The 27,898-nt window shown below is 39.0% G+C and overlaps 1 protein-coding gene across 4 annotated transcripts; it reads right to left on the bottom strand.

The window, feature by feature from the left end:
- Nucleotides 1-367: 367 nt before the first annotated feature.
- LOC109242827 (histone-lysine N-methyltransferase ASHH2-like) lies at nucleotides 368-27,773 on the bottom strand. 4 transcript variants are annotated; one of them, XM_019409685.1, is made up of 19 exons: nucleotides 27,581-27,773; nucleotides 26,673-26,750; nucleotides 24,995-26,568; nucleotides 24,670-24,877; nucleotides 23,176-23,342; nucleotides 22,992-23,071; nucleotides 21,105-21,236; nucleotides 20,902-21,018; nucleotides 17,004-17,096; nucleotides 16,642-16,719; nucleotides 14,955-15,011; nucleotides 7,818-8,667; nucleotides 7,683-7,738; nucleotides 7,111-7,190; nucleotides 6,895-6,977; nucleotides 6,728-6,807; nucleotides 5,984-6,063; nucleotides 3,406-3,451; nucleotides 368-1,823 (listed from the first exon to the last, which is right to left on the bottom strand). In XM_019409685.1, exons 3-19 carry the CDS (start codon nucleotides 26,199-26,201, stop codon nucleotides 753-755), a joined length of 4,485 nt encoding a protein of 1,494 aa, XP_019265230.1. In that variant the 5' UTR covers nucleotides 26,202-26,568; nucleotides 26,673-26,750; nucleotides 27,581-27,773; the 3' UTR covers nucleotides 368-752. The 4 variants fall into 4 exon arrangements, with proteins under 4 accessions (XP_019265230.1, XP_019265231.1, XP_019265234.1 ...); XM_019409686.1 differs by lacking the exon at nucleotides 26,673-26,750 and having other exon boundaries at nucleotides 24,995-26,672; XM_019409689.1 differs by lacking the exon at nucleotides 26,673-26,750.
- Between the last annotated feature and the right edge of the window lie 125 nt (nucleotides 27,774-27,898).

Raw genomic sequence — 27,898 nt, 5'->3', positions numbered from 1 at the left:
TAATATTCTTCTTTGCTATAACATGTAGACAGTTTTGACTTCTTCGAACATCGTGAAGAATGCCTGAAAATTGGTGGAGCCATGCCTAGAGCAATTTTTGTGTAAGTTTATGGAGCTACGTACGTAGCCACTATGGACTATAATATTCTGGTCGTATCAAGTTATAGCAAATATAGAAACATCTTGACATGCTGACTAGTGCACTTCATCGAAGGTTTTATCTACCTGGTGCTCTTCATCAAGGATGCATGAAAGAACAATATCTAATCAAGTTAGCCCAGCTGCAAGTACAGGTTGAAGGAACAATCTAAAAGGAGATCTTTCCCCCTTTTACTAGTGTAACCCACATTTGTAGCATTAGAATGAGTAAAAGAAGAAAAAGAAAGCACTGCAACTGAGATTATACTACTAAAATGCCTGTAGCAGGATCAGTTTTCAGTGTAAAGAACATACATTTCAACAAAACTACAGCAACAATTACACTGTAGCAACATAAATAAATCAATTTTCTCTGACAGTACTTCCCATCAAGTAATAATAAAAAGAATTAGGAAGGGTACCTCTGTAAGGCATGAATAATGATATTGCCAATGCAGCACATCGTCGTATCAGAGTATCTTTTTATCCTTAACCTTAACAAATAAAAGGGAATAAGTGCTTTACAATTCAGTTGGTGGCAAAGAATACAAGTACAAAGGAGCACTGGAGAAAAACTTGGAGGCTCCTGAGGTCTTTTGCCTATGAAGTTAAAGCTATCTCTGTTGTGAATGATTCTGTTGATAAGTATGCCCCAAATTCTCCATTTTAGGGTTATGGGAACTCCTAGATTCATTCTCTTTGCTTGCTACACCTACACTGCACATACTATCTTTTAAGTTCTTTCCTGTGCACCCCCAGCCACTTCTTCCCCAAGGAGGCCTTTTTGAGTTAATACACTTTTGCTGCCGAAAATATTTCCTTCCCAAATTATGATAGCCCCCAGTTCGTTCAAAACCAAATTGGGTATTTGCATCGTCTTGCGGGAGGTTTGCCCCGGATAGGCATGGAGGATTATGAGCAGAGTGGCCCGGAGAACAAGAATGGCGATCTTGTCCAGCATTTTGAGATGGCTCGCTAAAAATTCCAGCACTAGCAGCAGAAGACGTGGAATCTCTTCTATCACGGGGATATGTCGGCAAAGGAGGAAAAGGATGGAAAGGTACTCCTGGGGCAACATCCCAAACATCACGTCTTTCTTTTTGAAATGACCCAAACTGCTGCACTTTGGAAAATGGAATTCCATAAGAGACTGGCAATCTTGAAATAAACCTCTGCTGCAAATACCCTGTGACCATTGGATGTGGATGCTTCTTGCAACTATGTTCTTGTAGACTACAAGCTGCACCTGAGGAAACACCACATGAGACTCTAGAGGCCTTCATGGGGACTGAAAATCCAGGGGGGGCATCATTTATGTCCTGTGTTCGATCATCAGCCATATTGGTTTCAGTTCTTTGATCTAAACTTGATTCTGCCTCCTGATCCCATCGACTCTTACGCTTACGTTTCCTTGCCCCATTGGGTGCCCCAACAACACATGAAGTAGATGAGCCATCAAGGATACCAGCACCTGCTGTAGTAGATTCTACCATTATATGGCAGGTACATTCTTCTGTTTCTGAAGGTTTCATACTCCAATCACCACGATGGTCTTGTAATGGTGTACACCTATTGTACAGTGGAGAAGGATGCTCAATCTGGCTGTCATCTCTGTCAATGCAGCTACTTTTTCTGGGAGGTCTAGGTATCCACCTATCTCTGAAGTTCCTTGCAATTTGATGAACCTGAGACACCGTAAACACAGTAAATCAATTAGACTATTGTCAAAAAAATTATGGCACAATGGTGATATACATGAAACCAAGACCACCATCTCAGGCTACCGATGATTCAAAGACTAGAATTAGCCCCCAAAAAATAAAACAGAAACATTGCAAGCACGTAAAAAATCATTTTCATGGTAGTAATCAGACTAGCAGAACAACGGAAGATCCAAGGAAAAAGTAGAATCAATTGTGATATGCATGTAATCTCTATAGAAGCACCTAGAGCGCTTCACATAAAAATATAGATCTAGCTGAAGATACTATTGCAATATACCACCAAGAATACTACTACCAGATTCTGTAGGTACTCTAGAATATTTTGTACTTAACATAGGAGATTACTTTCCATTGTCTCCACGTTTTCTAGAAATTTCCTTCTATTTTTGGAAAAGCCAAGACTCCATTCCAAGTTAGCTTGATCTCCTTAATCAAGTTCTAATAACGAAATTTTTCTCTAACTAAGATCAACAATGGAAATATTGTTCATCAATATTGACATGAAAGATAAGGGGCTATCCTTTTCTCTAAACTAGTTCTCTTTCTCTGTCAACCACTCCATTAATTTTTGGGGCAGCTCTGGGAGAATGCTCAATCTGGAAAAGCCAGAGTTGCCTCTTCCCCTCCCCCTAATTCTCATTAAAGTACTTGCGAAGTATTATCACACTTTCTTCAGTAAACAAATTACTCATCACCAAATGCACCTTTTTTTTAACATAAACAAGATATTTTCAATCATAACTTGTACTAGAGAATCGGTCATCGGTAGCCTCAGTTATTTGTGACAACTTAAAAACAAAGCAAGCTCACCACACAGTATGGGTGCAATCTTGTCTAGGGTGTAAGGCATCTCATATCTGTCACCTCCCTTGAAACAAGGTGATGAACAAAGAATATAGGCTTATGCATGCTTCCCCCTGAGTACTATCTAGGTTTTGGTCTACAGTTTCTAAAGATTTTCGCAGACGGATAACAAGTGGTAGCATTGGTCATATGTGCCCTCCCCTTTGTATTCACCTTTTTTTGGGATAAGCATGGTGTCTGGGCCAGCTTGCGCGCGCCTCAACTAATTCCAGGGCTTATCTGCTACCTCCCACTAGCAAATTTACGGGAAAATTTTGTCCACCTAGGCTTGGATAGATGAGAAAAATCGCCTAGTTTTTGCCTCCGCTGGGATTTGAACCTGAGACCTCATGGTTCTTAACCCACTTCATTGACCACTAGACCACACTCTTGGTTCTTATTATATTCACCTCATTTCGATATTAACTTTTGTACAGATTATAATGTTAATTAGGCAAGAAATCAGTCTTTTTTCTTCACATACATCATACACCATAGGTCTCTCCAATCATCACGCGAGCACAAAATGGGAAGCATTTCAACTCACACGGAAAAGCAAGAATAATAAGAGGGGGGGGGGGGGGGGGGGGGAGCGCAATACAAAAGAGTTAATAAACTGAATATATTTTGTTAGAATAATTGATATTACCATTTAACCACTTGATGAACTGATACGGTGCAGAAGGCAAGAATAGATTACCTGTTTGTCTGTGTGATCTGTCAATCGCAAAATTGAGTCCCTAAAGCTGCAAGAGTAACAAAAGCGTCTTCAAAATCTCAAGTTTTCACTTCATAAAGTAAGCACAAAAATGGAATAGAATATACATCAAATGCAAAAGGAGGTTAACAATAAGAAGTGTCCAAGAAGAAAGAAGCAATATTATCTTAGCAGTCAGCATTTGAAGAGATTTTATGCTCTGCGACTCTGAAAAATGCGTTGCATGAATGACTTGAATTGAGAAGATTCATAATATGTTATCCAAGGTCAAAGCACTATTGTACATCAAGAGAAATAATAAGTTATACTTCATTGAAACTATAGCTGAAGATACTATTGCAATATACCACCAAGAATACTACTACTAGATTCTGTAGGTACTCTAGAATATTTTGTACTTAACATAGGAGATTACTTTAATTGTAACTTGAGAAAATCATATAATTTATTGTACGTATGTATGACTATATAGGGAGCCCTATTAATTGCCAAACAAGCAACTCAGCAAAGAGTTTTTCCCTTCTTTTCTCTTGTCTCACATGGTATAAGAGCTTCTATCAGAGACTTGATAACTTTGCCTATCGCAGAGCACTTTATGTCACTTGCTGGCCTAGTTTTCTCGTTTCCTAGTGTTAGTATTCTTGTTCAAACTACGCCTTTTTTCAGTGAATGTCATCCACAATTCCGATGCCCGACAACTATTCCAATTTCTTCAGGTTAATCCTCTTCTGGTCATTATTCATGAGACACATGCAGCACATTCACTTTTTTTCCACGTTTCAATGTTAGCAGACCTATCTAGCTCAGCATATTCACCTTTCAATATTCATATATTTTTTTTCGACTGATTCACAGTTCATGTTAGCAAACCTTTCAAAGTAGCACTGGATAGCTGACCTATCAAGTTAGTAGTGTATGCATGTTGATCAGTCAGTCAAACCAACATTCTCCAATTTGCTGGTAAAAACACGTCAGTGTCACAATCCAGTGACATGATACTATAAAAAGCTGAGTTACCAGCCCACAGCTAACTTGTCTAGAATAACAATCTAAGACTGTTAACCTGTCAAATCCACAGTCCACATTATTTCAGCCGTTGCCAGATTATCGTTCAATGGACATTAATGTCCACCCAACACCACCATGCCACTTTCTAGTCTACTACCACATCATCCTCCAATTATCAGTGCCACATGCTTCACCACCTTGAGTTTGAGGGGCATGCTGAAACTCAAGAGGTTTAATGGAGTTATATTTTAAAATTCCAGTAGATTTACAATATATCTAGATTTATCGATCGTGAGCAGAAAATATTTGGTAGAATATCCACATAGATAATTCTATAACTTTATGTACGGTAGGAGATATTTTTGGGCAAAAGCTGTCGGAGAATAATTGTTTACATTATTATACATAGCCTATGACACCAATTACCTATTCAACAAGAGTCTTCCCGCTGCTTTCCTCTCGTTTCACGGACAAAATTAACATGCACGTGGGAGGGATCAAAGTAAATCCTCCCCCCCCCCCCCCCCGGCCAAAAAAAGAGTAGATAGAAATACGAATTCATTCAGAGGAAGAACGAGTTGTTTCCATGAGACGGACCAATATAAGCAGTCCAGATACAAAATCATTTATCTACATGTTTAACTCGAAAATTGCTATTTTTATTCCTTGGGGATTGGTGAGTATTTTCAGATTAAATACTTAAGTCAACTATTACAGTGTTTTTAAAAGCGAACAATGCAGAAAACCGACAAGGTTCATGGGACTTGAAGTGAAAAGCTAGAAGTGAAGCGCACAACTCACGGAGCATTTAAAAATATTAAACATCTAAATTTAGCACTATAAAAATAGAAATATAACTGAAATAACCATTTCGTCATCCAAATTCCAACATATAATAATGCCAATGTTATTACAATTGCTCAATGTTGAGATTCAAGTAGCAATCGTTTTTGGATCACTTTGCACGTCATTGTTTGAATCGGACTTTGTTGAAGCACATGGCTTCACCTATGAAGTGATAAGCCCTCGCACTGCAAGGGTTCATCATGCAATGGCTTTTAACAACGCTGCAACTATGAAACACTTCTTTGTTTTTTTCTTTTCTTTTCCAATTTATGGGGAAATCAGGTGAGAGGGAATGGACATCTTAAGGTTTATTGCAAATAGGAGCATAACATAGCAAAGGGTGAGACATGCAATTTTAGCAGTTCATCGCCAATTTAAAATTAATAAACAATCCAAGTGGTAACTCCTTGAAAATTTAGAATCTCCGATCTAGTGAGTTCTGTTGTCATCCTGCTTTTATCTCTTTCCATTTTTTAAAACTATATAAGAGAACAATTTATGCAGTGTCTAGTTGAATTTTTGTGCTTTTTGTTCATACTGTTATTCATGTAAGGTTTAAACTGGAGTTACTTTAATCCCTAACAGTGCAGTAATAGATATAGAGTACGTTGAAAAAACAGCAGTCTACAAGCAAAACATCCAATCAAAAGATCAAGACAAAAGGTGAAAAAGTCCATGTAAGTGAAATCCAACAGTATATACCGACCTCTCTACTCCGGGTCTAGAGGGACCTCCGTTAATGTGCTCATGCGAAAGAATCTCTCTAACAGCCAGATACTCTAAAACCTGTCAAAAGGACAACAGTTGACATATTATGGGGCAAAAAAGCTTGATAAATCTTAACAGACACGTCCATATAAAATGCTAGAATCAATTCTGTCCTCCCCTTCTGGAAGAATGTGATCTAATGAAGCTACGGGTACAATGCTCAATTACATATCCTCAATTGTTATGCTGGCTATTCAATGCTTCATCATATATGAACTTATATGCACATAAGATTGACATCCAAAGAGGCTGCATGGTTAATGAATACATCTTCAAGCCACATCGAGTCTACTGAGTATTTCTACAAAGAACACTCTGAGCAAAAGTAATTTAGTCCAAATAAAATGCTAGAAACAATTCTGTCCTCCCCTTTTGGAAGAGTGTGACCTAATGAAGCTACAGATACAGTGCTTAATTGCATATCCTAAATTGTTATGGTGGCTCTTCGATGCTTCATCATATATGAACTTATATGCACATAAGACTGACATCTAAAGAGGCTGCATGGTGAATGAATACATTTTCAAGAGACTTAAACTTTTGCTCACACCAATTCCATCAAGATTAACTAACAGTTAAAAAGTTTTCTCCGCAGCCTCTCAAAATTTGGTACTGCTAAAACAGCATGTTCATCAGTTCAGTACATTTAATTACTAGGACTGCAGAATTCTAAAGAAGTTACCTTAAGCAACTTTCTGAGAATTGGGATCTTATTGAATTCCCTCCGGTATCGTTTCATTATGTTGTGTAACATCTGCAAACCTAACAAGCAAGGAAATAATCAGTAATCTATTTTTTTTTTTAGGGGGGGGGGGGGGGGGTTGAAGCATGCATGCACCACATCACTACCATTCTTATTAATAATATCCACCAAAACAGTGCGCGACTTGGTCTTCAAAAGCGCATCAAGGATCATTGAGAGATCCCGGTTACTGCACAAAAAGATATATTAAAGAAGAAGAAGAAGAAGGAGGAGGAAGAGAAACAGATTAATGAACAAAAGGTATCACCACTAAGCAACTTCTAGCACCTGAAAGAGTTTCCAATAGGAAATCCATTTATTACCTCTGAATAGCTTCACCATTGCAGCTATCTCCTGAAGCAGCAGTTAAAAGGAGGAGCTTCAAGTAGCACCTAGATGCATCCTGGTTGGGGAAAAAAAATAAGTTTAAAGGACATATTCGAATATAGAGTGACCTATCATTAATCGCGTACATTAAGCATAGCATAAGCGACACTGTAAAGAGGACAAAGACCTAAAATGGACACGTTACTAAACCTATCTCAAGTGCCAAACCATCGTTAGCAAAAAAATAAAGATGCCAAATCATAAACCTACTTTCACCCCCTTCTATGAGCACCCTACAGGCCTCCTTCACAATTTTGTCTATGGTTTTTCATTAATACACAACAAAGAGGCCACACCAAAGTGCAGTGGAAGGATGGACAGAAAGCTGGGGAAATGTGCACTCCAGAAGGAAAAAAACAGACTTCCAGAATGATTAGTTTTTTTCCAAAATTCGTGACCTAAGCACTAGAAACAGAACCTCGAATAAACAAAGCAGCCATTACTTCGATCACTGAGAAGAAGAAAAGCAGGCAATATAGAGTACATCCTGTAGCTTGGAACTACTTACCCTGCGTTTGCTTATTCCGCCATCATGATCCAGCAACTCATTAAGTTTCTCTTCGACTGCAAATTCAGGTGCAAGTGTTTATTCAATGATACTTCCAAATCTACAGATACCACAAATTTGATAAAAATGATATACCTGCTTCAGCACGAGCATTTGAGGAATCATAAGGTGGTTTCCTGAATTTAGGTTGTGGAATTTGCAATTTGTTGTCCATATCAGATAGTGCTGTTAAATTCACAGCACTATTCTTAGATTTTCCCTTTTTAACTGAAGATGATTGACGAGAAGATGTTGACGATTCATTACTTGCTCCTCCATTGCCTGATTTCTTCTTCAAAGACTTGCTAAGCATTGCATTTGGAGATGGAAATGCCATGTCCAGTGTAGAAGAAACTTTTTCAGCATCTAAGCACTCTTTTTTTACTTCAGATATAGTTTCAATGATCATATCTTCCGAAGGCAAGGAATTTCCTGCAGGTCGTACTGAAGAATGCAACAGGATTTCTAGTCCCTCTTTTGCCTCAGATGATCCCAGCTTCTTCAGAGATGATGAAGGGGATTCATTATGGAACTTGTTGATTTCCTCCTTGATTTTAGAGCTAAAAACAGCAGCAGAGTTAGCCACTTTGGTATTTTCATGTTCCATTATATCCCCTATGTGTGTTTGGGTGGAATTCTCCAGGTTTCCAGTAACAGGTTCATCCAGTTTATATTTGTTTTTAGGTGTTTCTTTAGTTCTAATTTCTGCGACATTAAATGAACTTCTTGCAGATATAATGTTGTTTAGTTCATCACCCATGTCACCATCCTCGCAGAAAACAATGGGTTCAGGATAGTCATCATCTGAATCATCCTGCACTATGACTTCTGCATTCAGTAGGTCGCCGCCTATATAGCCCCGACAGTGAGGCGAGCCACAGACACATTTTTTCGCTGCAGCCCCGAAAACGCGCACATAATTGTAGTCAAATGTAACCTCCTCCCCCTGAATAAGCAAACCAAAGCACGTATTAGTTGGGAACATAACAGAAACAAATTAAAAGACATTTATATAGATTGCTAATTTTTGACAACTCAAGATGTGATCCATACAGGTGACACAATCAAAATGCCTAGTCAGGAAACAGCTAACAACTTGTGAAGCAAATAGATTCCAGGAACCGGTTGGATAAGCATGCCAATTTACTTCTTCCCACCACTCCCACCCGCCTCTCAGCAGAAACATGAAGAGCAGAGAAAGAAACAGGCTTCTGCTAAAGAAAAGGTGAAAAAGAAAAAGAGAGCAGAATAGAAGGATGGAAAACATTCCAACAGTAGAAAGAGGCCAAGAGGTTTCATTTGGTTTATTGCATTTAACAAACTTAAGGGTAGCAGGTGATAGCCCATATCCAAGCACTTAATTTGCTGCAATACAACGATGTTGGTTAAAAAATTAGACGATAAAACAATGCGAAACGCCCATCTAAAAAAGACAAAGTGAAACGTGTATATATAATGTAAATCCTTTTCCATATAGGGAGGAGGGGAGAAGAAAAGGAAAAAACCTAAACTATATTTCTGAGTTAAAACTACTTAAACTTCCTTCAAGAATTCAGCAGCTAATACAAGTGTACTACTAAAACTACATTGTTATTTATTTTTTCCAGAAGGACAAAAAAAAGGACCTTTTCCTTGATAATAAGTGAAAACTGGAGTACTATTAAAATCATCATAGGCAGATGACCTATCACAAAAGTATCGGTGTCCAATGAAAGCACTTAACTTTCTGTTCATCCATTAAGTAGCTTGAACAAACAAATTCAACAAATTAGACCTAGACTACAATTTTCTTATGGGAAATTATCTGTAAAATTCACTTAACTAGATTATGTAAGGAAAGCTCAAGCATCACTATTCTCATTGTGCTAAGATCCGGGTTCAAATGAACATTACTTGCTCATATGCCACTTGCTACACAAAATTTATAAGTAGATGCCACTTGCTACAGTTTCTTTGATACGTAGATGCCACTTGCTACAGTTTCTTTGACACATGGATGCCACTTGCTACAGTTAAGATAGAAAACTAAAGCATTTTTAGTGAACTTCGAAACACCAACAGGCACTTACCTAGCAACAGGCAATAGTTAAAAGACTCTCTTCACTGCACCTACACAGACTTGAACTCATTTCATAGGAATATATAAATCCTATAAATAGTGCAACACAACTGAAGGGCGAGTCTTGGGTTAAAAAGTTTTAACAGTTAATCTGCAGCTTAAAAGGGAGTGCTAACTCTCGAAAACCATGCATTTAGCACAACTAAGAATAGCTAATACACCCTCTTCAAGAGTGCCTACATAGAGTTTTCACAATCCCCTGTTCAAATCTGCAATAGGGGTCCAGTCCACGTGCAGATAAGTAATGTTTCAGAAGTTTGAAACTCATTATCTGTGAACATAATCTATAATATTTCCACATGAAATTCCTTTTTTACAAGAACAAAGTAATAGGGAATGCAACCCAAACACATCTCTATAATAAGGCCCAAAGGCCAGAACAACTAAATGACCCATCTAAAATTAGACCCAGATTCTACCAACAATTCTACCATGAATTGCCCTTTAAGTAGCAAATCTTAATTCATAACAATGTCTTTTTTGGCTGATTGTACTTTTTTGGAAGAGTAACTTCTCTCTGCAAGCAGTATGCATGTATTCGCTGACAACCTACATAAATAAGAAGTATATAAACAATCTCCAAAGCACTTGCTAAATGTGATAATGGAATGTTTATGGTGATTGTAACAACATGCCAATAACTATGTCAGTTTCATTGTCTAAATAGTAGTAAATAATCCTAATCCCATATGTATTAGGAGTAGGACATGTATTGTATATATATATGGCTCATTGTATCATTGTCAATATTAGTCAATAATATATTTTCTCCCGTGCTTTCTCACATGGTATCAGAGCGTCAGTGAGAAATTATCGATGTGCATCATTCCAGCGGCCTCCGGGAAGAAAGACCTCGTTGCCGTGCAATTTTCCGGCGACTTAAGAGGCTGTCCGTAACAAAAAAAACCACTTTTCGTCAGTGTTGTGCAAAAACCAACACCACCACGAAGTAGATCGGCCTCCGGCGACCAACCCATAAGAATTTCTCCGTCAGAAAACCCCCCACGCGCCGTCGGAAGAAATTTTCCGGCGAAGCTCCGACGCCCACGCACCGGCGCGTGACACTGTTTCCGGCCACTTTTTCGCGAAATTCCTTAGGACAGCTTGCTCTCCTCACAATTCCGAGCCTACCCATCTAGTTCAAATCAAATTCCGACCACTTTGAGTTTTTTCCGGCAAGCTACAGTGATTTTTCCGGCATGAACAGTGATCCCAACAATTTTCTGCTTTTTCCGGCACGATATTATAATGGAATTCGTACCTGAAGCCTTTAACTCACAATCCGTTGGATTAAATGCAATGAATCCAATCCAGATGGTTTCTTTACCGGATTATATTGAGTTCCTTCAGTACAAAGCACGTAAACAGACATCTTCAGGATTAACCTCCGTTGTTCCAACAAATAGTAGCATGACTGGTGTCTTCCAATCTTCACCTTCTGAGTCTTGGGTCATTGATTCAAGTGCATCTGATCATATTTCTGGTAACAAATCTCTTTTCACTAGTATCTCATATTCTCAATCTCTTCCAACAGTCACAATGGCCAATGGGTCTCAAGCCATGGCAACTGCAATAGGTCAAGCAAGTCCACTTCCTTCCTTACCTTTAGACTCAGTTCTTTATGTTCCTGGCAGTCCTTTTAATCTCATAGCCGTTAGTCGCTTAGCCAAATCACTTAAATCTGCTGTTTTATTTCTTGATGACCTTATTTTTATATAGGAACGCAGTACAGGGCGGATCATTGGTACCGGACGTGAATCAGATGGACTTTATTACCTTATCCTTGCAAAATCACATGGACTCACATCTTGTCTTCCTCCAATAACTTCTCCCGTTACTGATTCACCAGATTTATTACATAAACGGTTAGGACATCCCAGTTTGTCAAAACTTCAGAAAATGGTGCCTGGCTTATCTCACTTGTCCACTCTAGAGTGTGAGTCGTGTCAGCTCGGTAAGCATACCCGCTCCCGTTTCCCGCGGTGTCTTGACAATCGAGCAGAGTCACCTTTTACTTTAGTCCATTCAGATGTTTGGGGTCCTAGTCGGGTTAGCTCTACCTTAGGATTCCGCTACTTTGTCAGTTTCATTGATGATTATTCCAGGTGCACTTGGATATTTTTGATGAAAAATCGATCTGAGTTGTTTTCTATTTTCCAGACCTTCCATGCTGAAATTCAAAATCAATTTGGGGTTTCTATCCGCACATTTCGTAGTGATAATGCCCTAGAGTATTTGTCTTCCCCATTTCAGCAGTTTATGAACTCCCATGGGATTATTCATCAAACATCTTGTCCGTACACATCCCAACAAAATGGGGTAGCTGAAAGAAAGAATAGACATCTTATTGAAACTGCTCGTACCCTACTCATACAATCTCATGTTCCGCTGCGTTTTTGGGGGGATGCAGTTCTTACATCTTGTTATCTTATTAATCGTATGCCATCTTCAGCTATCCAAAATCAAGTTCCATTCTCTGTCCTGTTTCCCCACTTACCTTTGTTCTCTCTTCCACCCCGTGTCTTTGGGAGTACGTGCTTTGTTCATGACCTTACTCCAGGAAAAGATAAGTTAGCTCCTCGTGCTCTTAAGTGCATATTTCTGGGTTACTCGAGAACGCAAAAGGGATATCGATGTTATTCTCCTGACCTTCAGCGATTTCTTATGTCTGCTGATGTTACCTTCTTTGAAACCCAATCATACTTCACAGGTCCAGTTAATCACTTAGATATTTCTGAGGTGCTACCTGTTCCTTCTTTTGGAGATTCAGTCCCTATCTCCCATTCATCTTCCTCCATAGCTCCACCGCCTACAGTTCCAGTTACAGCTCCACCACCTATAGCTCCAGTATCACCACCGAGTCCAGTGCCACCACCTAGTCCAGTTCCACCAACTATAGCTCCAGTGCCACCACCTAGTCCAGTTCCACCAACTATAGCTCCAGTGCCACCACCTAGTCCAGTTCAACCTTCTACAGCTCCACCACTCCTGACTTATCATCGTCGTCCGCCCCCAGCATCAGGCCCAGCTGATTCACGTCCTGCACCTGACCCTGCTAATACTGCGGACTTGTCTCCTCTTAATCAACCGATTGCACTACGAAAAGGTATACGGTCCACAGTTAATCCTAATCCTCATTATATCGGTTTAAGTTACCATCGTCTCTCATTATCCCATTGTGCATTTGTGTCATCTTTGTCCTTTGTTTCCATCCCTAAGTCTACAGGTGAAGCACTGTCTCATCCCGGATGGCGACAGGCAATGATTGACGAGATGTCTGCTTTACATACGAGTGGTACTTGGGAGCTTGTTCCTCTTCCTTCGGGTAAATCGACTGTTGGTTGTCGTTGGGTGTATGCAGTCAAAGTTGGTCCAGATGGCCAGGTTGATCGACTTAAGGCTCGTCTTGCTGCCAAAGGATATTTGGACTCGATTACAGTGGTACTTTCTCTCCCGTGGCTAAAATTGCATCAGTCCGCCTTTTTCTATCCATGGCTGCTGTTCGCCATTGGCCTCTCTATCAGTTGGACATTAAGAATGCTTTTCTTCACGGTGACCTTGAAGATGAGGTTTATATGGAGCAACCACCTGGTTTTGTTGCTCAGGGGGAGTGTAGTGGCCTTGTATGTCGGTTGCGCCGGTCCCTCTATGGTCTAAAGCAGTCTCCTCGAGCCTGGTTTGGTAAGTTCAGCACAGTTATTCGGGAGTTTGGCATGACTCATAGTGAAGCTGATCACTCTGTATTTTATCGACATTCTGCTTCAAATCTCTGTATTTATCTGGTCGTTTATGTTGACGATATTGTTATTATGGTCAATGATCATGATGGTATTAGTAAGTTGAAGCAACATCTCTTTCAGCACTTTCAGACTAAGGATATGGGCAGATTAAAGTATTTTCTGGGTATTGAGGTCGCTCAGTCTAGCTCAGGTATTGTGATCTCACAACGGAAGTATGCCTTAGATATTCTTGAGGAGACAGGAATGACAATGACAGGTTGTAGACCTGTTGACACTCCGATGGATCCGAATTCTAAACTTCTGCCAGGACAGGGGGAGCCTCTTAGCGATCCTGCAAGATATAGGCGGTTGGTTGGTAAATTAAATTACCTCACAGTGACTAGACCTGACATTTCCTTTTCTGTGAGTGTTGTGAGTCAGTTTATGGATTCTCCCTGTGATAGTCATTGGGATGCAGTTGTCCGCACTCTTCGGTATATAAAATTAGCTCCAGGCAGAGGCTTATTGTTTGAAGATCGAGGCCATGAGCAGATCGTTGGATACTCAGATGCTGATTGGGCAGGATCACCTTCTGATAGACGTTCTACGTCTGGATATTGTGTCTTAGTAGGAGGAAATTTGGTGTCTTGGAAGAGCAAGAAACAGAATGTGGTTGCTCGGTCTAGTGCAGAAGCAGAATATCGAGCAATGGCTATGGCCACGTGTGAGCTAATTTGGATCAAACAGTTGCTCAAGGGGTTGAAATTTGGTGAGATTAGTCAGATGGGACTTGTGTGTGATAATCAAGCTGCTCTTCATATTGCGTCAAATCCAGTGTTCCATGAGAGAACTAAACACATCGAGATTCACTGTCACTTTGTTAGAGAAAAGATACTTTCGGGAGATATTGCTACAAAATTTGTAAAGTCGAATGATCAGCTTGCTGATATTTTCACAAAGTCCCTCACTGGTCCTCGTATTAGTTATATATGTAACAAGCTCGGTACATATGATTTATATGCACCAGCTTGAGGGTGAGCGTTAGTTTCATTGTCTAAATAGTAGTAAATAACCCTAATCCCATATGTATTAGGAGTAGGACATGTATTGTATATATAGGGCTCATTGTATCATTGTCAATATTAGTCAATAATATATTTTCTCCCGTGCTTTCTCACAACTACCACCGGGACCATAATGCAAATTCCCCAGCTTAGGTGTTAAAGATCTCGGAACTACTCCTTATGTATTTGTTGCCCTTACATATAACTGGAATGTCTAGTAAGACATGAGAAGAATCCATTTTTCTACTTCACTAACTAGGAAAAAGCGACAACCATCCTGTAAATTGTAAAACAGTTGAAGCAAAATCACAATCAGAACGAGACACTTTACCTTCTTGATATCCCTTAAAGCAAAGAGTCCAATGCAAACCTCTCCATTGACCATCCACTGTCTCAGCAAGCGAAAGAAAGTTGAGTCACAACAGTACTCAATCTATGTTAATGTGTACAGAGAACAAGCTTTAAAAACATATCAAGCATTTCTGCTGAAGACATTAAGAGCAGGGGGAGGGTGGAGGGGGACGGAGCTGGACTGATCTTCATGCAATTAGCGAAAGATCTAATTCATATGTTGTTGTTGTCTTTAGACGCACTTATTTACTTATCACCAGTGATAGAAAATAGGATGAAATTGCAAACACAAAATTGGCTGTAGTCAATTACAGATAGTTGAGAGACCAACCAACAAGGTAAAATAATAATCTTAGTTTTTTTTGTAATACAAGTCTAATAGATAGAAAATGTTAATAAGAAAGCTCTATTCCTATCGTTGTTTTACAGTTAGCAGCCAATGACAGTCCTAGTTTCAATAATTAGCCATTCCATAGCCAATACGAAGTGACCAGCTATACTTATGTGTAGACTGAGTAAGCAAAGCAATACTCCTGAATTAGATCACTGATGATTAATATCAATTAAGCTGCACTGATTTAGAAGCATAATTCATTAGAGGTACATCAGATACTAGAATAGTACCTTATCAGAATAAATATATGGTAATATTATATCCAATTTTTTGGTATTTAAACCTGTCAGTTCTGCACTTAAACTTCTCTAGAAGTTTACTTTCAATGAATAACTCTGCAAACTTCAGAATATTTTAGAAAAAAATAGTATCATGTTGCTAATTTGCTCGAGCATTAAAGTAGAACTATAGAAGTGTATGATGATGGTTTCGGTGTCGCACAGTAATAAGCAGAACATATAAGTCAAAATAAAGAAAAGAGGATGGATAAATTTTCACAGGTGAAAAATATCCAATTTTCTCTTAGGACCCGCTTACAGTGTGGCGATGTGCTGTTACAGGAAGACTATTTTGGTACAACCGATGGGAAGAAGATGGAGGCATTTCATGGCAAGTAGATCTTTGCTCTTATTAAATCCTACGTGATGTTTGACTTCTTCCGCATTCTGCTCGCTTGGAGAAGCAGAACTCCTATCAGGACTAGCACAATTCTGAAAGAACATTCAAGGTATTTTTTACAGTTCTCTGCATATTTTTCTGTATTTCACTATTTGAGCTTGTGACTTGCATAGAAGTGGTTGTATTCTCTGGTGATACACTTTAAGAATACACCCACATGTTTAACCTATTAAACATAGTTCTAAAGGAAAAAGAACACTACCATATAAATGACGATTTCATTCTAAAATGCATCTCATATAAGTAAAAATATGTGCCTTGAAAGTGCACATGTCACGAGATAGACATAGTTGAAATCATGTAATCCAAATGCATTAGCACAAAAAAAAATTCCTTTTTTGCATATTGCAGCACTTTTTTCGCAATGAAACCATTCAGCTTTACAAACAATATTAATCTCCTATACAAACAATACATGTCCAATCACGGTAACTATACACAAAATGAGGCAGCAGAAGGGCCAATAGAGGGAAAGGAATTTCTGGTTTTCACACAAAACCTTTTTAGAAGAGATTGCCGTACTTCACGAAAACTGAATAGAACATGAAAGCAAAATTTTGGACGAAGTGTAGAGTGCAGTTGAAACTGCAATCACCTTTTCTGTACGGCAATTAGGATCACAACTATGGTTAATGAAACGGCCCAAATTCCCTTTAGCACACGCATCTATAACCTGAAATGTAAGGCATGAAAAGAACATTACACAATAAGGTGATTTAGGTGAGAGAAAACTGAACAATTAAAATGCCACAATTATCAGTCTTTACAAATCTACACTAGTCACTGGAAAGTGATAGCAAGATTAAGTTAGTACATACAGAGAATGTCACAAAGTATAGACGACTGGATAACAGGATATGTACCCAATTAAGACAATTCATAACTTCATCTGAACCCCCCCCCCCCCCCAAACCCACACACACAAAAAAAAAAAAGAACCAAGGCAAACAGTAATACCTCACTGCCATTAAGTGTCATAAAGTAAAAATGCTTATGACCCTTCAGGGCATACTCCTTTTGTCTTGCCTCGTGCGCATGCAGATCCAGGACCTAGAAAAGTTATAATTACACCTGTTATATAAAAAATATGCAATGGGAAACTGCGCTACCTGTCACAAACAGATGAACAGGCAACATATAGAAGTCAAAAGAATTATCAAATTGCTATCCTGCCAAAACATAGATGGATGGTAGCCAACAGGTTGGTATCCTCTTCCAATCCTACTTTTTAATACTATATTACGAGTAAATTCGGCTATGTGAAATTCACAACCTATTAGCTTTGCATCTCTAGCACCAAGAGGCAACACCATATAAAGGTGCGGTTGGTCGATTGCCAACTTTAAAAAAGGCAAGTTATGAGGAATTGCCATAATAATGAATGCGTCAGGATGCCCTGTCCTAGGAGTGCACACTACAGCAATACCATGGTGTGCTGCAAAATGGGCATAGAGTTCCATTACAACATCTGGGTGTGCGGGAGTATGAGTTGATTGTCTCCACATCACGGAGACAGTGAGAGTGAGAAGTCAATCCGACCACATTGACACTCGGATTTGCAAATTGTTATAAGACATAAAAGGCTTCCGCATCATGGACGGATGAGGGTAAGAGGGTAAAGAAGCTAGTCCAATAGAGTTGGAACTCAGATAGGTAGTTGGAATATATATGCTCGTTCACAGGAAAGTGAACGCTAGTAGATACTCTAAAGAGGAAGAGATAATATCGTGTATCTAGAAGAGACTAACTGAACAGGTGTGATGACGCAAAAGGTCATCTCGTGTTTTAGAACCCAATCCGGGGTTCCGAGGCCTTCAAGACCTCATTTTCATTCTCTTCGATTTGCGTGCGCAGTCCGGGCGCGCTTCCGGAAAGTCTATATGTCAAAAATTGAGAAAATGCTAAACTTTGCCTTTAAAAATTGAATTAAGTTGACTTCGGTCAACATTTTGGGTAAACGAACCCGGACCCGTGATTTGATGGTCCCGGAGGGTCCGTAGGGAAATATGGGACTCGGGCGTATGCCCGGAATCGAATTACGAGGTCCCTAGCCCGAGAAAAGAATTTTTAAAGAAAATGTTTGCTGGAAAATATAAAGACTTTTGGAAATGAAATGGTGTGTGTTCTTGATGATATCGGGCCATATTTTGGTTCCGGAGCCCGGTACAGTTTTAAAATAATGTGTAAGTCGAATCTGTGAATTTGGTACGAATCGGAGTTTATTTGACATAAATCGGACCCTCAATTGTGCAAAATAGTAACTTTAGGTGTTCTTGAGAATTTCATTGATTTTGATGCTAAATTCGTTGTTTAAGATGTTATTTTGGCGATTTGATCGCACGAGCAAGTCCATATGATGTTTTTAGACTTGTGTGCATATTTGGTTTGGAGCCCCGAGGGCTCGGGTGAGTTTTGGATAGGCCACGGAGTGTTTTGAACTTGAGAAAAACTGTTGGTGTGCTGCCCGTCTGCAGGCTTCGCAATTGCGAAGCCTGGCTCGCAAATGCGATAATTGCCTCGCATTTGCGAAGACCCTTCGCATTTGCGATAAAAAGGCTGGGCAGGGGACCTTCGCAATTGCGAAGTTCATCATCGCATTTGCGATAAGAACAGGTCGCAATTGCGAACAAATGTTCGCATTTGCGATAATAGCAGGCCTGAGCATTCTTCGCAATTGCAATGTAATGTTCGCATTTGCGGGGCTCGCAATTGCGAACCCCTGATCGCAAATGCGATAACTGTGACTGTTCAAAAAGAGTTCTGGACGGGATTTCAATTCATTCTTTCAAATTTTCAAACCCTAAGCTCCCATAGGCGATTTTACAAAGTTCTTCCCCAAATCATAGGTAAACAATTTCTAACTCATTTCTTTCAATCTACTTCATCTTTTAACAAGATTTCATCACAAAATCTAGGAATTTTCATGAGAAATTGGGTGTTTTTGGGTGAAATTTGGGAATTTCGAAATTTGGGGATTAGACCTCAAATTGAGGTCGGATTCCAAAATTAATTGCATATCCGGCTAGGGGGTGAATGGGTAATCGGGTTTTGGTCCGAACCTCGGGTTTTGACCAAGCGGGCCTGGGTCGATTTTGACTTTTTTGGGAAAATGTTGGGAAAACTATAATTAGGCATTGGGTTTGAGTTCTTTAGCATTTATTGATGTTGTTAAGTTAATTATGACTAGATACAAGTGAATTAGAGGTGAAATCTAGAGGGAAAGCGGTATTTGAGGCTTGATTTTAGGCCGCGAAATCGAGGTAAGTGTTTGCTAACCTTAGCTTGAGGGAATAGGTGTTGTGTCTTATTTGCTACGTGTTAGTGTTGTGTACGACGTATAGGTGTGGTGACGAGTATCTATACGTTGGTGTCAAGCATGCCCGTGAGTCTTATATTGTGACTGTTGTGATTCTTATTATGTACTATCCATGCTTCAATTGAAGGTTATCCCGGTTGAACAAGACTTATGATATTTTCTTGGTTTTTGACCATTGTTGGGTATTGGTTCAAGTTGAGATTCATTTTGTGAAGATAACTGTTGGAACGAGATTGGTTATAGTTGATTCCCTTGCCGGGATATATTTGCTTCCATTGTTGATTCCCTTGCCGGGATGTTATTGTTTCTACTGTTTGGGTGAGGAAAGAGTGATAAAGCACGAAGGGTAATGCCGTGCACATTCATACTTATGCATATGGTGAGGAAAGAGTGATAAAGCACGAAGAGTGATGGCTTGCACATATACATTTATATTGATGCACATGGTGAGGAAGAGAGATAAAGCACGAAGGGTGATGCCATGCACATTCCTATTATTCACATGGTGAGGAAGAGTGATAAAGCACGAAGGGTGATGCCGTGCACATTTCCATTATTGATTGCACGGTGAGGATTGAGAGTAAAAGCACGAAGGGTGATGCCGTGCATTTGTTTTCTGTTGTTGTGATTATTTGCTGTTATCGGTTCAAGTGCCTTAATTGTTTCGTTTCCGTTATTTCTGTGTTTCCTTATTCTGGTATCCCCATAGCATGTTGCCCCTTCCTGTAAATTTATGATAGCTTCTATTATTGTTATTCTGTTAGATATTGTTAACTGCACAGATTTATGATGTTGGTCGTGTCGTAACCTCGTCACTACTTCGCGAGGTTAGGCTCGGCACTTACCAGTACATGGGGTCGATTGTACTAATGCTACACTCTGCACTTTTGTGCAGATCCCGATACTAAACCATACGGACCGTAGTTCGAGGTTGCTGCCTTCAGTCCAGTGGAGACCCGAGGTAGTCCTGCAGGCGTCCGCAGACCTTAGCGTCCCTTTCTATCCTGCTTCTTTTCTGTTTTATCTATTTCCGAGACAGATTTGTACTTCTTTGTTCAGACCACTATTTGTAGCATTCGTAGACAGTTCGTGAAATTGTGATACCAGTTCTGGGTGTAGTTTTATTACGGATTCGTATTTGTATTAAGATAATCTGTTAAATTTTGTTTTCCGCTGATTTTCTTATGATAACTCGTAAATTGTTAAAGGATAAAGTAAAAAGGGTAAAGTGATCAGTAACGTTGGCTTGCCTAGCAGGTTCAATGTTAGGCGTCATCACGATCCCGACGGTGGGAAATTCTGGTCGTGACAACAGGCGAAAAGGTTAGAGAGATTGACAAAACAATTATATTGTAGGATAATAAAACATGACAGGAAGAGAACCATTGCAAACCCAAGACTAGGACAAAATTATAGAGATAAAAGAAGTGATTATAGGATAACCTCGTTAAGACTAGTGTGGGAGAAACAAATGTCTTATATCTCCTTTTCCATCTTTACCTCGCACAGATGGTCAAATATTGTGAATAGCAGACTCACCTCCCCAACATATTCTATAAGAAACTGCCCTTCGGAAACATCCTCAAGCAGTTGCAGGCCATAACCCTTCTTTCCACATTTGAAGCACTTCAATTTAGCATACTTACGCTTCTGGAACTGTAAGCAGACATAAATGGAGGTTACACAACCTGCATAATATAAGCAATATACAGTAAACTTGAATGCCATGCAAGTTTAAGAACCTGCTGATTCGAACAGCGCTCTCCACATGGACAAGACCCTCGAACACACTCAACGTTGAGCATCCGATTCAGGCATCCATCTCTGCAGCCCATTCGGCCATGTGAAGGAGGGTTGCAATGGCAGACCATGATCTAATAGAAAAGGAATAACAGGGGAAGCTATAGAAGATAGAGAAGGAAGCAACTCCGAACATATTCATAAATTTGTCTGTATGCAAAGAAATACAGATAGGTAGGGATGTTAGAAGCTAAAGATTCCTTATGACGTGTACAAATATGTTACCTCAGGAGCAGGACAAACTATGACAATGTCGCGCATCATATACTTTTGATTCAGATTAAAAATGGTCACGAAAGGCCTATAAAATGTCAGTCAAGTATTTCGCCTCTGTATTGACAACTAAAAATTCTTATTTTTCAGCTGCAATAGTATAAACAAATGATTTGGTGCTGCAGAAATCACTAAAGAATCTTTACAAACCCTTAAAACTTCTATCTTTACAAACTCAAACTTGCTAACACAATTCTCAGAAGTCCTGCTTCCCTCCTGCTAGATAATAAGTTTGAAAATGCAAGTAAACCACAGTTAATACTGAAAGAGTACAAAACACCTTTTTGTTGGAAAGCTCAACCCAGAAAAGAGTGTTGCTAAGGAGAAATTAACTCAGGGATTGCGGTCCTTTTCTTTTGGGCACCTACTATATAACTCTTACATCCTGAGTGTGAATCGAAGTTGCTTTTGTTTAGAAGTAAATTACTGCTCTATTATTTTTGATGCATTTTAGCATTCAACTTAAGGATACTGATAATATCGAAGACTGCCTTTTGATGACATCATTGAAGGGACACCCAGAATCACCAGTCCCCTTGTCAACATGCAATATTCTTAAAGTGAACTAGTTCACACAAGTAATGTCTACATCCAGGGTTAAATTTGTCGGCTTGAAAGATTTCGTAAACATTGTGGCACCCCACTAACCAGGTCATTATTTTAGGGAACCATAGAGTAGACACAAACAAAATTCTTTCAAATTAAGTACCTAAAACAGCTTTTCAAGCCAAAAGTATGCTTAAAGCTAAGACAACATCAAGGAAAAACAGATAGAGAATGCCGAAAGGAGCATATAAGAGACAAAATAGAAATGATTTTGGTAGTTTAGAGTTACATTTGACCAAATATTTTTCAAGAAGACTTCGACAATGCTAAAGGAGAAGATTGATAAGAGTTATGTAATGTAGGAAGCAACATTCTACAGCTAATCTCAAGGAATAGCCAACTCCAAAGGCCGGAGAATTCCAAAGCAAGCAGAAAGTTATAAATCAAGCAAGTTAACAATAAGGGGAAGGGCCGGACCACAAGGGTCTATTATACGCAACCTTACCCTGCATTTCTGCAAGAGGTTATTTCCACGGCTTGAACCTGTGACCTCCTGGTCACATGGCAGCAACTTTACCAGTTACGCCAAGGCTCCCCTTCCTAATACACATAACTATATGTTTTCAAACACATGACTCCCTAATTATTATTCTTATTTCAACATCTAACCATCTTGCCACGCCTGGAGAAGAGGGAAATGTTTCTAATTTGTGAAATGGACAACAACAGTGACAATGAAGCAACTCTACTAAGAGTGAAGCAACTCTGCTGAAAATAGCTTTTGTTTTTAAGACAAGCCTCCCTCAGAGAAAAAGTGGTAGGTTAATTATTTGGTGCATGTTAGGGTAAAGCCAGCTTTACATTTACTCTTTCCTGATGAATTTTTATATTTAGAGACTAGTCTGCTCCAAGACCACTGCAACATGGGCCTTTATTTTCCTGTTGTTTTTTATTCAAGATGCAGGCCAAGAGTGTATGAGGTAATAATGCAGAGTGGATCAACCATTCACCTCATCAATAGTTTGACTTTTGCGGCTACGATGCAGGAATAAGTTTCTCCTGATCAGAGTCCAAGATGATTGATGGGAAACTGCAACGCAGACATGCAAGGAAGATAATTAGCACAAATGTCTTCAATGAAAATTTACTCATAGTCAACACCAGCGCCATTGCAATACTACAATCATTAAATACCAAGTGCCTTCTTCTGTCCTGATTGATTTGAATTCAAGCGTCTACTGAGGGCATCTTCCTCGCCAGAGGCATCCGATATTTCCAGCTCAGCATTAATTTCTGAATTTGATTTTTCTTGTGCAATCGAGCAATCAGCAAAGTTTCTATCCAAGTTATCCTTACAAGTCCTTTAATGTTACAGGGGATACATATAAGCAACAAACTCTTGGGAAAAAACAAACATCACATTTGCAAAACCACAGTAGTTTGCAGATCCATTAGCAAACCTCAAATATTTCAACATTGCAGTAAGAACAGATTAGTCGCAGAAGACCATTATATTCCATAAAACCACAATTGTAGACCCGATAGCTATCTAGTATGCATTCTTTTAATAGGTGAACTTCAGTTTGCACGAGACGATCTATACGCAAAAACAATATATAATTTTCTGCTATAATATGATAATACTATATCAGGTAGTAGCTAAAAATCTTGAAAGAGAAATATTACTCCCTCTGCCCCAATTTATGTGGCGGTGTTTGACTGGGCACAAAGTATAAGAAAGATAGACTTTTGAAACTTGTGGTCTGCATCAAGTCATAGACATTTGTGTGACTAAATTATTTCATTAAGGGTAAAATGGGAAATTTAAAGTAAAAATTGTTTCTAAATAAGGAAGTATGACATTGTTTCGGGACAGAATAAAAGGAAAGAATGCCATATAAATTGAGACAAGGGAGTAATATGTTTGTCAATAAAGTTGGTAGATGGTTTTTTTGGTAAGGTAGTAAATATAGTTGGTAAATGAATGCAACCCCTTCTTATTCTTCTTCTTTTTTGCTTTTTTTTCACATTAATGGTGTCCGGCTAGCTTACATACACCTTAACCAATCAGCATTCCAGCCAAAGCACAAGTTGCCAAGGTAATCCTGCCAACTAAGGCTAGAGGAAATGGGCTCAAACCAACTTTTGACGCTGGGATCTAACTTAGGCTCCCCAAGTCATTATGTGACTCTTCTTTTGCAAAGTTTAACTAAATAGATCAGTGATTAGACACAAATACCTACAGAAAAAGGGCTTATTTCCAATTGGATCGGGTAGGAAAGGAAGCATGTAATTAAATTTCACTCAATAATTCAATATAGAATCACCCATAGCAATAAGCATCAAAGGTCTGCATGCTGGTCATGATAAACAGAAGCTGATGATTAAATTATGGACTCCAAGAAGGGAAAAACTTATAAAATCACTTTTCATCTTCTTCTTTTCTTTCTCGATAACTGAAGGGTCAAGGATCATGTTTTATTAGCTTTCTAACCCAAGCAACACCATATTCAGGGATGCAAGTATGAGCTAGTGCAATTTACCAATAAAAAATTGCTTAGTTAGTTCTCAAAGTAACAGGAAAAAAGTCTTCTTACAGCATCAAACTTCAAAGAGACACAGCAGAAAACTAATAGGAAAAGCGGAATATCAGCACATTCATAACGAGGAGGACGAGCAACCACATACCATTTGCAGTTTGTTTCATCAATTTGATCAGCAAGTTCGGAAGCTATACGCCTCCACTTCAGGCAATCATCACACTGTACCCAGGCATTTCTTGGTTGTAAATGAGGCTGACTCACCACACCCCGTGTAATGTCCAAGTCTGAAATGCCTCCATTTAAGGTTTTATATCTCGATCCAACTTCTCCAAACCCGTATGGTGCTTCGTTTTCTAAGACATTAATTTAATATGGTCATTTAATACTAGTATACTACTTTTGCATGAAGGTCAGCCCAACGATATTGAACTCATAAAATTAATATCATATTTCCATTATCTTAACCATACCTGTTTCTTGGTGGTGTTTCACCTCACATAAACTTGTGACATGGTAACTCTCATGTTTCACTTCAAGCTTATTATCTTGTTTTTCTTTGTTTCCCTTCTTTTTAGAAGCACTTCCTCTACTTTTGGATGATTTCGGGTTCGGGACTTGTGACCGGCCTTTGCCAAATACATCTGATCTTTCACCTTTGGGAACATTTTGTCCATCATGAGAGGATGCTTTTTTCTCAGACAACTCAGTCTCTGGTGATTCAGTACCAAGGCTAGAGCAAATATTACCATCTATGCCACTTTCAGACATCGAAGTAGCACAGGAGATACTTAAGTCTGACACTCCTGAACAAGGTAACAGTTCTCCTGAAACAATCTCAGTGCTCGATATGTTGCCTAAGCCAATCCGCCCTGGTGTCAGAGCAGAAGTATCAGAACAACAAGATCCCTCTTGTACTTTTTCTCCTTGGATGAGTTGCCCAAATATTTGAGAACTGCTCATACTATCTGGACTAAGCAGATCTTTCACACCGGAACTGGCTAACTTTGGGAGACTATCTTTTTTCCTTCCTTTCTTGCTCCTGCCATACACACGCAAACTCAGGACATCACCAGGAGCGACAGATGGCTTAGGCATAATTAAATCATTCAACTCTTCTCGGCCTCTCTCATTTATTTGAGTATCCGGAACCAGGTTGATAACTTCTGAGTCAGGTGAAGTTCCAGCATCTGAGCACCTGTTATCAATTGATGTCCCCTCCTCCGAAAATGAGTCATTGTGAAAGTCCAAGAGTTTGTCCGCTGGATTTTGACTGATCTTCTTTCCAGATTGGCATATGTCTGATACAGAAACATACACATTATCCAAATTCCCATTGCACCTGCCGAACTGCCGACTGGGCAACTCTCCCTTCAGCTGATCATCAAAACTCCTGGCAACATTTGGCAATTCTTTGAACTCTTTTCCCATAGTGCACTGTTTGTCAGCGTGATCATCAATAAGAGGAACAACATCCATCAGGCAACGTGAACCAAATTTAACTTTCAAGGTGATGGGGCCTGTAGGAATGGAGATTTTTCCCTTTGATTTCCGCGAGTTTTGACCAGTGTGATTCTTACCCTGCTTCTCATTTTCCTGACCATTCTTTGTTGTTTTTGATTTTATGTGCTCACTTTGAGCTATCTCGAGTGTGCTGTTGTGTTCAACAGCTTGCACCATATTTCCCAGCAACCCCCAAATTGATGAACGGGCGTGCTTACTGCAATAGCTTAATTTTCTTGTAATTTGCAAGAAATTGAAATCTGGAGATGCTTTTTTAACTGTTCTTCTCCTGCCACTTCTTGTTGCAGCCTGATTCTGGCTTAACTTAGCTTAGCATCCACTCCTCCTCCGACAGGCGATACACTTGTTGTTGGATATTTACTTTCTAAAGCATCAACAACTTTTATAGTCTTTTTTACTTTTATCATTCTTCTTTTGTAAAGACACCTCGGCTATGCTGATTGAGCCAAAAGTAGCAGTGGCGACATCAGTTCCTGAAATATCACATGCAACCATTCTCTGAGAAACATCATCATCTTTGATCCTACAGGGATCAGGTGATTGCAAAGAGGAAGATGAGTTAGTGGTGCAATTGGGATACATGACAGGTGAACTTTGATGACTGCGGGAGCATATCAACAGTTTTACCTAGCAACACTCAGAGAAAGTAGAGATCTCAACAATCATTTGTCCTTATACCCACACACAAAAATTCACTGCAGTAATCTGTGAGTGCAAATAGCAGTTAAGAAATCAAAATAGGTATCAACAAGTTTTTCAGAAACCAGACACGCAAAAAGGCACTAACGCCCACCCGATCAAAGATAGTAAATCGCATAGAGATATACTCAAATTACCAATCTAACGATTCAAAAAAGCATGATCCAAAATTCTCTTCTCTAATTAAGATAAAACAAGACAAAGCAGCTCTTTCAACCCACTTCTAAACCATTGCCTAAACACACTTACAGAAGATTTAGCAATTCAACAGTGCAACAACCCAAAAATAATCTTCTTTACTAACAAATTAACTAGAAGAGCACAAATCCCTCTTTCTACAAGCCATTATAATCAACCTTAGTTAAAAAAAAAAAAAAAAAAAAGGTAAACCAAAAAAGGAAACACAACTTATATGTCAGCTGCATCTACATACTTAAAGAAGCTTAACCAATTCAACAGTACATAACCCGATAAAATTAGGATAAAAACAAAAAAGAAAAACACCAAATAGCCAATTTAAATTGCATAAGATATAGACAAAATGCGACCCTAATAAAGAAAAGATTATCTCTAACTACATTCAGCTCTATATTTCATGTGTGTGTGTGTGTGAACGCAGAGAGACATAAAATTCGTCCCTTTTGCACCAAAAAATGAAAAAACCTAAGCAGCTAACATTACTCTACCCTTCAAAACCCTAATTACAAAGCTGCAACGCCAATGCCGATACATAACAAGTACAAAAATAGCACGCACCATTCACACAATAAAAAATTTATAAAAGTCCAACTTAAAGCCAGAGATCATGTAGGGAGAAGATGACAAAGGCGACTAACCCAGAGAAAAATAAACCAATAGAGAAAGAGGTTGAAAATGGTATGAAATAGCAATTTCAAGGTAATTTAGAGAATTTAATATCCAACTATTTTTTGTTTTTCCTGCGTTGGTTCGTGTAGAGAGAGAAAGTAAGAGGAATCGCTTAGCGGTGTCCGCAAACGGTTTTTATGGTATGGAAAGGGAGAAATAGCTCCTCCGACCGGACCAAAATCCTATTATGAGGAAAAAAAAATATTACACGAAAAAGAAAATATTGTGAATTTGCAAAATAAAATTAATGTATCATATCAGTTTTATCAATTAAATGTTATTATCTG

Source organism: Nicotiana attenuata, unplaced genomic scaffold (assembly GCF_001879085.1).
Source record: "Nicotiana attenuata strain UT unplaced genomic scaffold, NIATTr2, whole genome shotgun sequence".
Classification (NCBI taxonomy): Eukaryota; Viridiplantae; Streptophyta; class Magnoliopsida; order Solanales; family Solanaceae; genus Nicotiana; species Nicotiana attenuata.
The sequence above is the reverse complement of the archived record's forward strand: the minus strand, read 5'-3'. Positions and strand labels throughout refer to the sequence as shown.

What these genes read in the sequence shown, in the direction of transcription:
- LOC109242827 (XM_019409685.1), bottom strand. Translation starts at nt 26,201, where the DNA reads ATGGTGCAAGCTGTTGAACACAACAGCACACTCGAGATAGCTCAAAGT. An exon ending in AGGACAGAAGAAGGCACTTG is followed by an intron (nt 23,072 to 23,175) that starts GTATTTAATGAT and finishes TCTGCGTTGCAG; the next exon opens with TTTCCCATCAATCATCTTGG. An exon ending in TCTAGACCCGGAGTAGAGAG is followed by an intron (nt 3,452 to 5,983) that starts GTCGGTATATAC and finishes TTACTCTTGCAG; the next exon opens with CTTTAGGGACTCAATTTTGC.